Source organism: Mauremys mutica, chromosome 2 (genome assembly GCF_020497125.1).
Source record: "Mauremys mutica isolate MM-2020 ecotype Southern chromosome 2, ASM2049712v1, whole genome shotgun sequence".
NCBI lineage: Eukaryota > Metazoa > Chordata > Testudines > Geoemydidae > Mauremys > Mauremys mutica.
The window spans coordinates 234,041,194-234,059,512 of record NC_059073.1 but is presented as its reverse complement, the minus strand read 5'-3'; the positions used below and the strand labels follow the sequence as shown (position 1 = coordinate 234,059,512).

The 18,319-nt window shown below is 41.6% G+C and overlaps 1 protein-coding gene across 3 annotated transcripts in view; it reads right to left on the bottom strand.

Moving 5' to 3' along the window:
- The window catches only part of IGF2BP3 (insulin like growth factor 2 mRNA binding protein 3), a 175,394-nt gene that overhangs the window by 29,421 nt on the left and 127,654 nt on the right, over positions 1-18,319 (bottom strand). For all 3 annotated transcript variants that reach the window (XM_045003651.1, XM_045003652.1, XM_045003653.1), the window contains one exon: positions 16,002-16,133. In XM_045003651.1, coding sequence (XP_044859586.1) covers positions 16,002-16,133 — 132 coding nt within the window. The remainder of the gene's footprint in view (positions 1-16,001; positions 16,134-18,319) is intronic.

Here is an 18,319-nt window from a genome sequence, read left to right as displayed (position 1 = left end):
ACCAGGCAAGAAGGAAACTGGGGAAAACTGGAGAAGATATTGTGAAAATAGAGAAGCGGGGGGGAGGGGGGGAGGGCAGGACAAAAGCCATGAGGACTGGTCAGATTCCCTGCAAATGTAAGAGAGTAGGACATGGTTCTGATTTGGAATTTTGTCAGATTTGTGTATATATAAGATGCAGTTTCATTTCCTCCCTTCTCTTCCAAATGTGCTGCATCAATTATCTGCTGCTGAGGTTACTGAGGTGAGGTTCAGCTGTCACAACTTTCTCAGTCACATGTAGAGTTCCAGCAGCCACCCATCTCTGATTAGGAAGCATAACTTTTTTTTGCCATTTCTGTTCCTCTTACTAACTTCAGCATTTCACGGTTAGTCACAACCTTGTTGTGAAACCTCCCAGAGATATTGGTGTGAAGAATTTTTATTTACCGTATCTCCTCCCAATACTAGTGCAGTCTATTACAACATTCAGGTTACAATTTATATATCTTTTAAGACCCAATCCTGCAACTACTGAAGCATATGGGATTTTTGCCATACTGCCGTGGGTAAGGAATTGGACCTTCTCTGCGTTCTACCTCTGTTACGTATCTCCAATATATGGTTTATTTACCCTACATGTGCTGGAGCACAGTTATCTTAGGATGAGGCATCTATTTCAAAATCACCAGGTCACGTTACTCACTCTCAACCAAGGTCAGTTTTTAGTTGTGAGGGAAATAGTTCAAAACTATTTTAAGACTGCCTGAAACAGTCCCATCCAATGTGTTTGGCTCCAACCTAGCATACTATTTTTAAAAAAATATACAGAGCAAATCCACTTAATGGAACAGAATCTGTGTGCAATAGGCACTATATTAAAAAGCTCTTCTCTGCCATTTCCCCTCCCCCCCAATCACAATCACCTCCACTAAGGCAAAGCAGATTTATATTTTTCAACATAAGTGACTCACTTGGTCTTCAGAATGCTCTAAACTTCATCAGAAACTGATGAACTGTTTTATTCAACCCCTACCAGACCCAAAACCAAAATTTAAACCACACTTTGAAGAACTGGCCTACAACTATAGTAAATGCTTTTATTTATTTAGTAATAAAAGTTTGCAGCAAGGGGAAACTAACATTAAGCCTAGTATCCTGGAAGACATTCCAGTAAGAGTCAATGCATTAATACAAAATAAGCTTTTGACATTGGTCAAAAGAGTGAGTTTATCCTCCCCCCTCCCTCCCATATCAACATTTAATGTTAAAACCTTCATTGGAAACAAAAGGCTCATTAAGAAAAGCTTATTTAAGATTTTGCTACACAGGCTCAGTGTGCCATACACTGAGTTTTATAACCTCCTTGTAAATACCTCCTGGGTCACCACTTACTATATTAGATAAAGTGATGCAGCCAATGGAGACTAACAAGCTAGAACCCAAGTCAGCTGTTTCCCAGCTTTCTAGTTTATAAATAACTGATTTATGCTTTATCCTCCAATTCTAAAATTATCTGCTAGTATTCTGTAATTTCAGGGTAAGGACCGAAGGCATAAAGCTGATTTCAATGCTGAATGCCGTCAAGAAAAAAATTAAAGTAAGAATGCTGTTCACCTCTAGCTTCAACTGCAGAGAAGCCCCACCCTGGAGACAAAAATCTTAGGGTATGTCTACACTACGAAATTAGGTCGAATTTATAGACGTCAGTAGAAATTTTTTTATACAGTCGATTGTGTGTGTCCCCACACAAAATGCTTTAAGTGCATTAAGTCGGCGGACTGCGTACACAGTACTGAGGCTAGCACTGACTTCTGGAGCGTTGCACTGTGGTAGCTATCCCACAGTTCCCGCAGTCTCTGTTGCCCATTGGAATTCTGGGTTGAGCTCCCAATGCCTGATGGGGCAAAAACAGTGTTGCGGGTGGTTCTGGGTACATGTCGTCAGGCCCCCCTCTCCCTCCCTCCGTGAAAGCAACGGCAGACAATCATTTTGCGCCTTTTTTCCTGGGTTACCTGAGCAGATGCCATACCATGGCAAGCATGGAGCCCGCTCAGCTCACCGTCACCGTACGTCTCCTGGGTGCTGACAGACATGCAGCAACTGCATTGCTACACAGCAGCAGCTCATTGCCTTTTGGCAGCAGACGGTGCATTATGATTGGTAGCCATCGTCGTCGTATTCCTGGGTGCTCTTTTAGCCGACCTCGGTGAGGTCGGTCAGGGGCGCCTGGGCAGACATGGGAGTGACTCAGCCAGGTCATTCCCATCGTCTGGCGGGCACCCAGGAGATGATGATGGCTAGCAGTCGTACTGCAGCATCTTCTGCCAAGCACCCAGGAGATGACAATGGCTAGCAGTCGTACTGCACCGTCTGCTGCCAGCCTAAGATATAAAAGATAGATGGATCAAAACAAGAAATTGACCCGATTTGTTTTGTGAAATCAACGGCCTGCTAAACCCAGGGTTTTGAGTTCAATCCTTGAGAGGGCCATTCTGTGTGAGTTGTTTGTGTTTCTCCTTGATGCAAAGCCACCCCCTTTTGTTGATTTTAATTCCCTGTAAGCCATGTCATCAGTTGCCCCTCCCTCCGTCAGAACAATGGCAGACAATTGTTTCGCACAAAACCAGGCAAGGAGACGACGGCAGCGCGGTGACGAGAGGGACATGGTCATACACTTCTCACAAAGTACAGGCCGGGCAATGTGCCCCGGAAATGTGCACATCATGCTGATGAGCTCTGCAAACATGCTGGCCAAACAGGAAATGAAATTCAAAAGTTCGCGGGCCTTTTCCTGTCTACCTGGCCAGTGGATCTGAGTTGAGAGCGCTGTCCAGAGCAGTCACAATGGAGCACTCTGGGATAGCTCCTAGAGGCCAGTACCGTCGAATTGTATCCACACTATACCAAATTCGACCCGGCAAGGCCAATTTCGGTGCTAATCCCCTTGTCAGAGGTGGAGTAAAGAAATCGATTTAAAGAGCCCTTTAAGTTGAAAAAAAGGGCTTCATTGTGTGGACAGGTCCAGGGTTAAATCGAGGTAACGCTGCTAAATTTGACCTAAAGTCGTAGTGTAGACAGGTCTTAGTGTCCATCCCTACCTGATAGGAGAGTCCAGGAGACAGGGGGAATAGAATTCTTAGTGGCACTCAGACATCTCCAAAGCTTGGTAGTGTTCCTACTGGAGTTAAGTTGAAGTACATTCCAGCATGGTACTGGGCTCTCCTAGATGAGATGTCCTTTAGACTGCAATGCCTATAAAGACAACGCCTTCTACCACACTGACCCACATATTCCATGTCTGAGATCACCACATGGATGAAAACCACTGGCTCACTCTTAACCCATGTAATATAGATGTAATGCTTTTAGGAGCAGGGAAACACTCAAGGAGTTATTTGGGACATGAACTTTGTCCTCCATTGAGAGAAGCTACTCTCCAATCACTCAAGTAGTACAGAGTCTGTGTGTTTTATGGATGACCCATTGGTTCTGGACACACAGGAAACACACCAAAGATTAGAAACACTTTTTTCCACAATCTAGTCGGCCAGGTTATTGTAATCCATCCAGCCAATGAGCACACAATTCACCTCCAGGTTAGACTATTGTAACTTAACACCTGGCACTGAGAGATACATTGAGACCTACTCGAATACTATACAGCAGCGAGTTTTAAGAAAAGGGGTAAATCACACCAGTGTTCTACTCACTTCACTGCCTCAGTTTGACTCCAGATCTTGGCCCTAAGCTTTAAAGCCATTAATGGACAAGAGCCTGATTATCTTAAGAAGCATCCTCTATTGCTGCAAACCACCAAGAGACTTGTACCAATCAGGAATGCTGCTAATAGAGCCCAAAGTGTAAATCTCAGAAGCAGAGAAGGAATAGTCACAGAATCATATAACCATATCGTTAGACCCCTGCCCCCCATGCTGAGACAGGGCTAAATAAACCTAGACCATCCCTGACAGGTGTCTAACCTGTTCTTAACCTCCAACAATGGGAATTCCACACCTCCTTTGGTAACCTATCCCAGTACTTAACCACCCTTCAAGCTGGACAATTTTTCCTAATATCTAACCTAAATCTTCCTTGCTGCAGATTACTTCTTGCCCTACCTTTAGTGGACATAGAGAATGACTGATCATTATCCTCTTGAGAGGGGCCCTGAAGTCCCCTCTCAGTCTTCTTTTCTGAATATTAGACATGCACAGTTTTTTTAAACCTTTCCTCATAGCTCAGGTTTTCTAAACCAGTGGTTCTCAACCAGGGGTCGGGGGCTGCGAGCAGGTTTCAGGGGATCCTCCAATCAGGACCAATGTTAGACTCGCGGGGCCCATGGCAGAAAGCCTAAGCACTGGGCCCTGGGGCTGAAGCAGAAGCCTGAGCAACTTAGCTTCACAGGGTGCCCTGTGGTGTGGAGCCCCCTAATGCCGGCCCTGGCTTTTATATGCAGAAAAAACAGTTGTTGCGGCACATATGGGGCCATGGAGTTTTTAGGGGGGCCTCAAAGAAGTGTTGAGAACCCCTGTTTTAAACCTTTTATCATTTCTGTTGCTCTTCTCTGGACTCTCTCTGCATATTTCCTAGAGTGTGGCATCCAGAACTGGATACAATACTCCAGCTGAGGCCTCACCAATGCCGAATAGAGTGGAACGACTGCTTTGTGTCTTATATACAACACTCCTGTTAATACCCAGAATGATATCTGCTTTATTTGCAACTGTATCACATAGTTGGTTCATATTCAATATGTGATGCACTATACCCTCCAGATTCTTTTCAGTAGTACCACTGCCTAGCTAGTTAATCCCCATTTTATAGTTGTGCATTTGATTTTTCCTTCATAAGTGTAGCAATTTGCATTTGTCTTTACTGAACTTCATCTTGTTGATTTCAGGCCAAGGCTTTGTCTACACTACAGACCTTACAGTGGTACAGCTGTATGGCTGCAGCTGTGCTGCTCTAAGGTCCCCCAGGGAGCCGCTCTATGCCAGCTCTCTCACCGGCATAATTAACCCGTCCCTAACAAGCGGTGGTAGCTATGTCAGCAGGAGACCAACTCCTGCTGACATAGCATTGTCCACACTGGGGCTTTTGTTGGTCGGAGGGACTGGGAGGAGAGAAGAGGAGAGGAAGAATGGGTGTTTTTTCACACCGCTGACTGACAAAAGTGCTAGTGTAAGCCCAATTCTACAGTTTTTCAAAGTCCTTTTGAATTCCAGTAGCATCCTCCACAGTGTTCGCAACTCCACCCAGCTTGGTGTCATCCACAAATTTTATAAGCATACTCTCTACTCCATAAATTAGGTCATTAATAAAATATTGAATACAGCAGAACCTCAGTTACAAACACCTCAGGAATGGAGGTTGTTCGTAACTCTGAAATATTCATAACTCTGAACAAAATGTTCTGGTTCTTCTGAACATTGACTTAGTACAGCTTTGAAACTTTATTACACCAAAAACAACCCGCTGCTTTTAACCATCTTAATTTAAATAAAACAAGCACAGAAACAGTTTCATTGCCTTGTAAAAAAATTTTTTTTAAACCTGCCCTTTTTTTAAAGCATACTTCCGGTTCTAAATGGTTGATTGGTCAGTTTGTAACTCTGAGGTTCTACTGTAGTACCAAACCTAGGAGAGATCCCTGCAGACTCCACTAAATAGGTCCTCCCAGTTTGACAGTGAACCATTTATAACTACTCTGAATACACAGTATCAGATGGGTAGCCGTGTTAGTCTGGATCTGTAAAAAGCGACAAAGAGTCCTGTGGCACCTTACAGACTAACAGAAGTACTGGAGCATAAGCTTTCATGGGTGAATCTATAAGGTGCCACAGGACTCTGTCGCTTTCTGAGTACACAGTCTTTCAACCAGTAGTGCACCCACCTTTTAGTAATTTCATCTAGACTTGCCCCAAGTTTGCTTATGAGAATGTCACGTGGGACAGTGCCAAAAGACTTTTTGAAAATCAAGATATATCACAATTACTGTTTCCCCTCTATCTACTAGGCCAGTAACAATGCCAAAGAAGGACATTAGGTTGGCTTTGCATGATCGTTCTTGACAAATCTATATTGGCTATTATTTATCACTCTTATCTTCTAGATGCCTACAAACTGACTGTTTAAAAATTTGTTCCAGTATCTTTCCAGGTACCGAAGTTAGGCTAACTGGTCTATAATGACTCGGGTCCTCTTTGTTTCCCTTTTTAAAGATAGGTATTATGTTTGGCCTTCTCTAGTTCTCTGGGACCACACCTGCCCTCCATGAGTTCTCAAAGATAACTGATAGTAGTTCCGAGATTGCTTCAGCTAGTTCCTTAAATATTCTGACCATCTTGCAATAGGGAATTCCAAACAGAAACAAGCCGGTTTTCAGAAAATGACAAATCCCATGTTTTCACAAAAGCGAACATTCAGCAATGAAGACAAAGAACTACCTGTCATTCTTTAATTTTGGACAGATGACAAAAAGAAAGAGGTGAGAGGGGAATCGTCAAGGTAACAGTGAGTCATGGAGTGGGATGAACAAGGTCTATTATGAACAAATTCAATAAGTTCAGGAAGTTGTATTTAGTGCTTAAATACTGTGTTGACGGCCACAACAGAAATTCCACAGACACAATTCTTTGGATTTAAAATTTGTGGTAGTGTAAAAGCAAACTGAATGTGTCCCTTGGGCTCTTGGCAAGTAGTCCATGAAGTCCTTCCTTTACAGAATCTGAGTATCCACAAATTGTGGTCTGTAATAACTCAGCTGCTTCTAAGGAACTGGCAAGCAAAAAACCAAGTTCTGATCAATCTCCGGAAACATCCCCAAAGGTCAATTGTTTCACCAAGTTTTAAAATAGCAAAAATGTTTCCTTAGAAAGTTAGGGCCAGCTCAGAAGTATTGTGTCAGTATCTGCACCATGTAGGATATGCTCGGGGTTCAATTCCTGGTTTCTGGCTACAGTCCAGCAGGGACTGAGTGCACAGTCAAGGCAATCACTGGTCAGCTTAAAAAAGGGGTGTTTATGGGCTCCATGGAGTGGATCCCGTCTAGTCCTTAGTTTAGAGGATGCTGAAGCTGGCAGTTATAGAGTGGCTCAGGATTTCGGGGACCTTCAGGAAAATAAATTTTATTCCAATTAAGTTTCTTCCCTTTCATAAAGTTTATTAGATACAATTAAATCTAAGAAATTCCATTTCTTGATCCAGAGTAAGAAAGCCTCAAACAGAACTTTGAGCAAACTGGTTCAAAGTTGCATTGAGGAAGGCGTAATTATTTTTGTTTAAAAATAGTCGGGATCTATGTTTAGTCAGTGATGCCTAGAAGCATTGTAGCAGCCTTAAAACTGTTGAAAGCAGCTACCAAGAATAGTTCCAGAGGCTCAAAGACAGTGAAAAAACAAGCTGCTAACTTGCCAGCTCTCTGTTGTTCATGGTGCCAATTTCACTCTTGTCCATTCCACTGGCTGCCAGTCCTTCTCCCCTACTGTCTGAGCATTTCAGGAAACAGTATTTCCTGTCATTCATTCACCAAGAGCAATGCCAATTCAGCATGGAGGGAGTCAAAAGCATGGCAGGGATGAGAGTTCTGCACTGCAGTGAGAGCCATTCATTTGGCTCCATGAGGTAGACTGATCAGACAGGGTGGAGCAGGATGCAGCAGGAAGGAGCAAATTTTTCTTACATGTTGTAAGGTGTCAATAGCAGCATGAGGGAACTTAGAAAGAAAACAAAGATGTTGAGGAATTCTAGACACTGAACCTACAGCCTTGGAAAATTCACAGTTTTAATCATTTGGAATCAATCACTGAAGGCGGTTTTTCAACCTCACACAAATCCACCAAGACTGCTCATTGGCTCTGGCACTTTGTGGTATTAATGAAGTATAGTCTCCACTGCACAGATGCCCAACTGACGGGTGAACAAGGTTAGAGAAATGCATATCCTCCCCTCAACTGCACCTGAAACCCTGCCTCCTTTTGGCTGTTGGATGACTCCCCACAACAACACTACCTGCTGTTTACTAAGCTACCCAAAATGATTAGGGTATAATGCAACTCAGAAGAATTACAGTGAATTAAATGAATTGGTGCACCAACCACACACAACTCTGCACGTGTTAGATACGCTGCTTTTAAATACACAATTGCAGGAACTAATCTCTTCACATCTATATCTCAAAAGTTCAAACTCCAAGACCGACTTGACATGAAAGATGCTAGAGGATTAGAAACAGTTTACTTTCCTTCCTCCTCACCCAGGCCCAATACTCCAGGCTATTGTCTAGATCCTTCATGAAGTAAATTTTCATTTTAAAAAGTATCTTTCCTCCAAGAGAAGCAGTGCAGCAAGCATTTCCTCACACGCACAGAAGTGAGACAGGAGACCTCTTCCAGCTTGACACCTCAGAGAGAGAGGAATCTCTCTTGGTCCCCACCTCTTCTGCAGAAAAGTAACATGGCTACAAAAAGCTTTCTCCAAGTCTCCCAACCTGTACGAGGGGTGCAGGAGTAGAATAAGGCACAACCTAGCAGCCTGACTCACTAATGAGGGCACACTTAGATGAGAAGGCCTTCAGGCCTAGCACTTGCTTTCTTTTGGTACAGGAGACAGCTTTTTTGTTTGTTTGTTTTTTAAACTAGGAGTCTGTATGCATCATTTTAAATTGATCTCATGCAGGGTGGATAAAAATCAATTATTAAAAAAAAAATAAAATCTGTTTTGATAAAATGCTTTTTGAGGAAAAAAACCTATCTAAAGATCATTTTAATTAAGATACATTATAGCTCAAAGATATCTCATCATGGAATAGGGATTATAAATTCTAATTCTATACTATGAGACAATATATTCATGTAATGTTTAAAAATAGTTTTGTAAACGAGTTCCAATAGTTCATGGATTAGGGACCCAATCTTATGGGGTTCCAGGGGCTTCTGTATAGATTATTTAGGTTAATCTTTCCATCTACCCAATGGGACTCAGTGCTCAGTCTAGAAGATACCATCAGAGATGCTTAGTTTTGCAGTTCTCAAACTGTGGATTTGTGTCTCCAGAGATAACATGCTTGTTAACAGCAAAAATGTTTTAAATAAATAAATAATATAGAGAGGTGAGAAATAACAGACCTCAACCCTATTGTCCCTCTGCAAATTTGTGTACACAGAGTCAATCCCGTACCTCTTGCTAAAAATGCAAAGTTTCAAAAAGTTCAATGAATAGAAGATTGTTGGGGGTGGAATAGATCTGGACAAGGAGAAGAAGTCTGGAGATAAATGTGAGAAAGGAGGGACAGGCAGTAGAAACAAAAGTGAAACTGTTTGAGCAGCATATTCCAGAAGTCTTGAGGTCTTTGAGTGTAGCCTTCATTGATTTGAGATCTACCATACTATTCTCTCACTAGAAGGGAAAACCTACAATGGCAACAGGCCGTAAAAAAGACCCAGTTTGAGAATATTTTAATTAAGTTCCTCTACCTGTGGGTAAGACGGGCATGTGTGCAAAATGCCAACAGTGCAACAAAGAAATGCAGGGCCTGTTTGCCCAAATGAAACAACATCATGGGAAGTGTTTCTTCTCAGGAGGGAGCTGTGTTGAAGATGATGAAAGGAACATGTCTGAACACGCAGGATTTTCAGGTTAGTAAACTTTTTTATTTCATACTTTTCTTAAGGACTGTCTGTCTTCCCTTCTGGACTATTCTTCAATTCTCATGTTTGAGCAAAATATAGTTGTTACTCTACAGTATTATCATTTTAGATGCAGTTGTGATAAAAAAATAAATTGCTGAAATAGGCAGATCTTCCTTTTACAATTTCGTCTTTAAGTCGTACTGAGTAGTCAGTGAATGCAATGAGTAATACCAAATGAGCTGTATAGTAATAATTATTTAATAACTGCATTGACTTGTTTAGGAGAATCATCCTCAATGTACAGGATTCTGAAGACTATCCACCTTCAAGATCACTTTTCTCCTAGCCAAAGACTTCAGTGTTCCAGAAATAAAGGCTAATGTGGAAGTTGCAAATTACTTCCTTAACAACCACTTTGCAGCAGCTGCTCTGAAAAAAAGTCGGAGAAACCAAGCTAACTCTCCAACAAGACATGTGATGGAACTCAGTAGTGGACTGTTCTGAGCACTAGATCAACAACTGGCTTAATCTGATAACACTTTGTGAACGAAATCATGAAAAAATAGATGGCACTATCACAGCCAAAGTTCTCAACATTGGGCTTAAGATAAATGTTGCAACACATGCCGAATACCCTGAAGCCTATTTCTGTAGCCTTGAACAAAATGAAGGGAAATAGCTGTTTTATTGCTGACGCTGTTGAAATTTGGAAGGAACTGAGTGAGATCTTAAAAAGAGAAATATGCAATGAAAGAGTTAAATTACAAACAAAAACAAACGAATGGGACAAACTATCTCCAGCTCATTTTCTTGCAAATATTCTCAATACTCGGTTCCAAGTTCAAACCTTAATTGCTGAAGAAGAAGAGTTGGCTATGACATGGACATCCAGCAATCATCCCTCCATAATGCCAACTATAATAAACTTCAGAGCTAAGGGTGAACCATTCAGGAAATATATATTTGCTGATGATGTTTTAAAGCAAGTCACACCAGTGAACTGGTGGAAGTCACTTAAGCACTTGGGTTCAGAGACTGTTGAAATGATAATCTCACTTTTAATAGCAGTAGCTTCTTCTGCCGGTGTAGAAAGAGTATTTTCTTCCTATGGACTAATTCATTCCAAATTGAGAAATCATTTGGGACCTGAAAAAGCAGGAAAACTTGTTTTTCTTTTCCAGGCTATGAACAAACAGGAAAATGAAGGTGAAGACGACTGAGTTAGCTGCAGAAGCCAATATTTTAAGTTTCTCATCTTGATCTGGCTGACAGTCGATTTAATTTTTGTGTTTTTTTTTTTAAATGTCAACTATTTTAGTTAAAAACAATTTTAACAAAACAAACCTGATTTAAAAAAAACTTGAATGTTTAACTAAATCAAAAATTCATATGCTTGTTTTGTTAAAATATTATATATTTGCTGTTGAAGATAAAAATCCAGAATACTTAACGTTGTTGTTTTAGTTATATAAAACAATTTAAATATCTCTCTGGTGATGTTCTCCTTCTAATACAGCCTGGCAAGAAAATCCTCCAAATATTAATGATTAACCTGTTGAATTGGAGATAGTTCACCTCCCAGTGACTTCATAAATATCTGCTTCAGTTACCTTTCGTAAATGAAATAACCATTCATTTATCCCTCAGCCTGCGCTGCTTCCCGCAGCACACATTGGCCTGGAGCGGCAAACCGCGGCCAGTAGGAGCCGTGATCGGCCAAACCTGCAGACGCGGCAGGTAAACAAACCGGCCTTGTTCTACATAAAAGTGCATTGTTGGTTGTTATAACCTTAATACATATTCTTCACAACTCAGAGACAGATGTAGGTTTCGGTCAAACCTGCGGACGTAGCAGGTAAACAAACCAGCCCGGCCCGCCAGGGTGCTTACTCTGGCAGACTGCATGCCAAAGGTTGCCAATCCCTGATGTAAATCAATTTGATGTAAATCAAATCCACTCTGACCTCATGTAACCCAAAATGTAAGGGTGCAAATACAACATAAAGGAGGACACATTTGTACTGATTTCACAACAAGCTACTTTCCCTTCTTAAAAAGGAACTGTGACAAAGTATCGGGGTCCCTGACCTTGCCTGGAAAGGGTGCCAGGTGGCTTCTCAACAGGAGGTCCTTCCAGGAGAACCTTAGCAGCTCGCTCACTTGGTGCAGGGCAGTTTATGTATGCAGTGTTTTTGCTTTCAGGTAAGCGGAGGACGTTGTGAACCACCACCATAGTGTGCGTTCATATCAGTGGGATGAGAACCCCACCTGGTTGCACAAACAACTGAATTCCTGTTGAAAGAGGATGTTGCTAGTCAAGATCTTTACATTAAAAGTTCTGATCTCCTTGGTTCTTTTCCTCTAGGCCCCTCTCATTCCCCTTGGTCCTTATCATTAACCTCCCTTGGCATGTTTTCTGCCTGCCCTTTGCCTCACCTCCGTGACCCTTCTTCCCGTCCTATAACTTACTTGGATTTTCCTCATCTCAATCTGCTCTCTCATCCCCTGAAGCTTTTCCCCTATGACTTGCTCCCATTTGTTCTCCTCCCCCTCTCCCAGACCCTGTTCCCGTCTCCCACCCTATAGAGCCTGTTCCCTTTAGCCTTACACCCTGCCCTGTGCATTGTTATGCCTATCCTACTGCATTGCTGCCCAAGTTTTGCTCCACTAGTAGATGCACTGAATACGAGAGAGGGAGTTGGGTAACAGAGCATTAAACGAACATAAAAATGGCCATCCTGGGTCAGACCAATGGTCCATCTAGCCCAATGTCTCGTCTCTGACAGTGATCAGTTCCTGCAATCTGGGGTACTGATGTTTCCCAAACCTAGCTATCTAGGAACTACTCAGCTTCTCTGATTCTCAGTAGTATCTGTATTTGCCCTTCCAATCCAAGAATCTTTTCTTCCAGCACAGCCACCAACTTGCACTTCATACACAGGAATCCCTTCCTGCTCAGGCAAGAAAGAAAACATGCAGGTCACCACCACAGTTCCATCGCTAGCCATTGTGAAATCACAGAGCTGAACCTCTCTCTCTAACCTACGTCCAAAACACTCCTGTTAGCTGCCTCTGTTGCCTAGTAAGTGACTTTTTATATCAACTCTTCCAGCTCAGCCCTGCCCCTCACTACCAGAAAGTGATGAGCCACTCAGACTTCAAGCAGCAGGGCTGATCAAAGCAGCAAGGGTCAGAGCCATGCCGGCCTTACCAAGGCACCCAAATGCACATGGTCTACACCCTCCCCCATTCCTGTTGCCAGTCCCCAATCCCAACCTCCAAGAAAGAACCCCAGCTTGATGTTCCCAGATATCTACCCTTTGTTTCCACCAATTTATTCCTTAGCTTTTTGCATATCTACTTACCATGCAACCAGAAACCCAGTTGAACTAACAGTTGGGACAGCAGCATGTTTAGGAGGTTGAGAAAGTGCAGCAGCACAATGGGGAAGCAAGTTAGGAATCTGCTTAAATACGCGTGTCATAGCCTGTGCCACTTTCCAGCTGCAAAAATTCTACATTGCTATAAAATAGCACCTACTTCTTGATGGGCTTTTCCAACATTTTGAGGTCCTATTTCCAGAATCTTCCACCTGGAAACCGATCAGGATTCTAAAGCGTAACCTGGATAGGTTTTTTTCATTGGCGTTAGGGAGTGGAGGGACAGAAGAGCGAGGATGGATCAAAAGAGAAAAATAGGACAAAAGTGTATTGACATTGCCAGCTTCAAAAAAGGTAGCAGGAAGTTCTCAAACTCGGCACTCAGAGAGACATATATTGACAGTAGCAATTTACAGGAATAAAAGGAAGGGAAAGCAAAACAAAGAACTGAGAGAAGAATAAGATAGAATAGGAAAATGGGGTTGAAGTAAGAATTCTTGCAGGAGTAGTAGGGCAGCTTGCAAGTTCAGGTCAAGGAGAAAAGTAGCATTTATAACTACTACCAATGTAAAGAGAAATACTGACTGCCAGCATAAACAAAATCATCCTTCGTTTCCAAAACACAAACCATCAGCTTCTACAGATGACATTTTTCTGCAAAGCAATGAAGCCAAGGCTGTGTTTTAGTTTTCAACCAAAGAAAGTATTTTTGGATTAGTTTCATCTTCAATACTAATGAATTTTTTCATGGACGCATTGCTTTTAATAGTAAAACTGTGCAGTATAAACATAGCATAGATAGCCTTATCAGGAAAATGTTCCAAAAGAAAGCCTGGGAGGCAACTAACATTATACACTATGTGTAGTATAGAATCTCCCTACACTCAGAATGTTCATTCCCATGAACAATGTTATGAGCGTGGCATTTATTTTCTCTCTCTCTTTCAGTGACATTTCCTTGGCTTACTTCTCTGGGAAAAATATTAAAGAAACCCCTAGTACAATATGTATAGTTATTTAGCCCATCTGAGTGCAGTTATTTAATCAAGTTCACAATTTCTTATCTTATGGTGAATTTGGCTTCATATACAGCATGCATGGCAAATATAGAGATGAGAGATTTGCTAAGAAAGCCTTCTGCAAAGCAGTAACCAAGCCTTGACTTTGACACGGGGGTGAATATATAGTGCAACCAGTGTCTTGAACACACTGTCTGTGGGCCTCCATAGCCAATATGTAGCACTGCATTTTTGCCCATCAAGTGTTGCTCAATATTAATAAATTTAAAAGTTAACTCAAAGGGATTCGCAGTAAAGAAGATGGTAAAAAGTTCTGTTAGGTCTCTGGGCTTTGTAAAGTCTTACCAGTTGCTTGTTCTAATAGTTCATTTTGAAAACCTAGTCATCTTTTACTGAGTTGGTAACCATGGAGGCTAGTGATAGAGAAGTGACGAAAAATTACCTCCTCCCTGCCTCCAAAAACTGCAGAGAGTTTGCAGACAAGAACCTTCCCTTGTTAGAATGATTCCTGGTGGGTCCCTGTGATGAAAGATATTGCTATGCAGCAAGCAAACGGTTCCCCTAAGAACATTAAGAAGCAAAGAATTTGAAGAGCACACCATGACTCCTCACACTCTCTTTTCAGAGAGCATTATTCTATGCACACACACCTTCCAACAGATTAATCTGTATAAACCATCACCTGTATCCTGTAGAACCTCAGAGTAACCAACACCTTGGGAATGGAGGCTGTTCATAACTCTGAAATGTTTGCAACTCTCAACAAAACGTTATGCTGGTTCTTTCAAAAGTTTACAACTGAACATTGACTTAATACAGCTTTGCAAATTTACTATGCAGAAGAAAAATGCTGCTTTCCCTTTTTCTTTAGTAGTTTACATTTAGCACAGTACTGTGCTATATTTGCTTTATTTGTTTTTGTTTGTTTGTTTCTGCTGCTGCTGCCTGATTGTGTACTTCCAGTTCCAAATGAGGTGTGTGGTTGACTGGTCAGTTCGTAACTCTGGTGTTTGTAACTCTGAGGTTCTACTGTACTTAGTGTTGTTGTATACCAGTAGGTTTTGTACATACAGAATTTTTGTGTATTGAAAGATAATTTGTTTTTGCCACACAGAATTCTAATCTATTATCAAATGCTATATTTTTCTTCATATTAGGAAACCAGATAGGAGAAGAGGCTTATATAGATTGCTTTATTTCTTGTAACCACTGACAAAGTGTTTTTCTAAGTCATTTAAGAGTGAAGTATAAACTTGCACTTATTTTTCTGCAGGGATATAAAAGAAAATCTCTACCATGTGTTTAGAAAACAGAGTTTCATACTTTTCCAAATCTCATTTGTTTGATTTCACTGATAAATTAATCACTGATAATTTTACACAACAGTCACCGAGTGTTTGTACTCTTCTGCAACCACCTTAGATAATTTTCATGTGGAAACAGGATAAACAAGCCAAGCCGAAAGCATTCAGCAAACAAACCCTGCACATTACATCAAGTAAAAACACAAAAGAACTGTGCTACCAGTAAACTGTTGCCAGAACACTGACATACCTGGGTCTTTGCCAAGTTTTTCTTTTTTTCAAGCTTTGACTTGCATTACCTTATAGTTACAGGTTTCAGAGTAGCAGCCGTGTTAGTCTGTATCCGCAAAAAAAACAGGAGTACTTGTGGCACCTTAAAGACTAACAAATTTATTTTAGCATGAGCTTTCGTGAGCTAAAGCTCACTTCTTCGGATGCATAGAATGGAACACACATGTATGTTCTCTGTATGTATAAATATCTCCTGTCTGTGTGTTCCATTCTATGCATCCGAAGAAGTGAGCTTTAGCTCACGAAAGCTCATGCTAAAATAAATTTGTTAGTCTTTAAGGTGCCACAAGTACTCCTGTTTTTCTTATAGTTACAGTTACCCTTCAACAGTAGTCAAACTTTGACAGCACCCTTTTTTGCCAATATAATATAGCCAAAAGTAAGAAAACTTCTTACCCCAAATGGTGGATATGAAGTAGCAGCGGCAGCAGAGGCAACACCCACTGTGGGAGGTGGTATTCCTGAAGAAGAAGGTGGGAACAGACCCAAGGCATTCAGATTTAATCCAGGAATTAAATGTGCTTGAAGCTGCAACGGTAGAAGAATTATTTAGCTTTACAATGTAAGTTATTAAACTTAATCAAAATCCTAGTTGGAACAATGTAATAGCCTCTTGTGTAAAGATGCCAATGTTTTATTTTAAATCTACACTCTTGAGGATTCAGATTTCAGACCTATAACCCAGACAACTCACTTAGGCCAATAAGGTTAAAAACTTGGCTCTAATGTGACAGACAGTGAGGTGTCTCTCACTACAACTTTATTTTTCAATGAAGTGGCCCACAAGATTGGAGAAAAGAAATCCAAGTGACAGGCAGACCTTTAGACCGCATGCTTAGAATGAGGTTTAGTACAAAAACCTGCTTGACTTTGTGATAGGAAGTCAACAGTCCTTTAGAAACAGAGCGGCTCCACCCATAACCACTAATTCTCCTTACCTCCCACACTGCTAAAACTGCAGGTGGACTGCAGAGTGTTTAGTGTGAAATTCCCCCACAGTGCTCAGAGTGAGCATTAACTATATAGAAGCTGCATGTCACTTATTAGATCAGTGGTTCTCAAGCTATTTACCACTGTGGGCCACATCCACACAATATACACCTCTACCTCGATATAACATTGTCCTCAGGAGCCAAAAAAATCTTACCGCGTTATAGGTGAAACCCCATTATATCAAACTTGCTTTGATCCACCGGAGTGCACAGCCCCCCCGGAGCGCTGCTTTACCGCATTATATCTGAACTCGTGTTATATCGGATCGCGTTGTATCTGGGTACAGGTGTATATACTACCTGTATGGCCCTGAGGATGTCACATGGGCCGCAGCTGCTTGCTGATTGGGCCGCAAGCAGCCCACGGGTTGAGAACCACTGGACTAGACTGTTCCTGGGCAATTTTACCATGCCTAATTACAAGGAGGTGTTGTAACATTCTAACACACTCCAGAATCTTCAGTTAAGCTCCAGTTCTTCCCCTCCTCCCCCGCCAAGTTATTTTCCTGCCATATAATTTGACATATTAAACCTGTTACAGCTGGGACAGAGACCTCATTTAAGGCCATCACTAGAAACAAACTGTGGGACATTAGCTGCTAGGGATTCCTTTATTGCCAAAGACCAAGCTAAAACTGCAGCTATAGGGCAACAAACTAACTTGGAATGACTGGTCAAAATCCATCCAATAAAGCATTAGAAAAAAACCCCAACATACTTCCCACCCACTGCGAAGGTGGTGAAGAACAGCCCTGGTATTTCTGATCAGTCTGGACAAGCAGGAAACACCGGCAACTGAAAGACATTTCCCACCTGACATCCAGAACAGAAGGTTTTGGTTAAGTGTTGATATATATCTGAATTTTTCATAGAATCATAAAAACATAGGGCTAGACGGGATCTCAAGAGGTCATCTAGTCCAGCCCCATGCACTGAAGCAGGAACAATTACACCTAGACCAACCCTGACAGGAGTTCGTCCAATCTGTTCTTAAAAACCTCCAATGACTGGGATTCAACAACCTTCCTTGGAAGCCTATTCTAGTATTATCTATCTTTAGAGTTAAAACGTTTTTTCCTAATAGCTAACCTAAATCTCCCTTGCTGTAGATTAAGCAGATAACTTCTTTTCCTACCTTCGGCGGATATGGAGAACAACTGACCACCATTTTCTTTATAAACAGCCTTAATATATTTGAAGATTTATCAGTCCCCATCCCCCTCCAGTCTTTTCTCAAGAATAAACATGCCCAGGTCTTTTTTTAACCTTTCCTCATTCCCTTTTATCATTTTTGTTGCTCTCCTCTGGACTCTCCCCATTTTGTCCACATCTTTACTAAAAGGTGGTGCCTAGAACTGGACACAGTACTCCACATGAGATTCAACAGTGCTGAGTAGAGCAGAACAATTACCTCCTTTGCATCACAAATGCATCACACTGCTGATTTTCATTCAATTTGTGATCCATTACAATCCCATAATCAGTGGTTTTAAACTTTTTTTCATTTGCGGACCCCTAAAAAATTTCAAATGGAGATGTGGACTGCTTTGGAAATCTTAAACGTAGTCTGTGGACCCCTCGGGTTCTGCGGATCACAGGGCGAAAACCACTGTTCTATGGTAATAACCTTTTGTGGACCCCCAAGAGTCCATGGACCACAGGTTGAAAATCACTGCCCTAGGTCCTTTTCAGCAGCACTACCGCCTAGCCAGTTATTCTCCA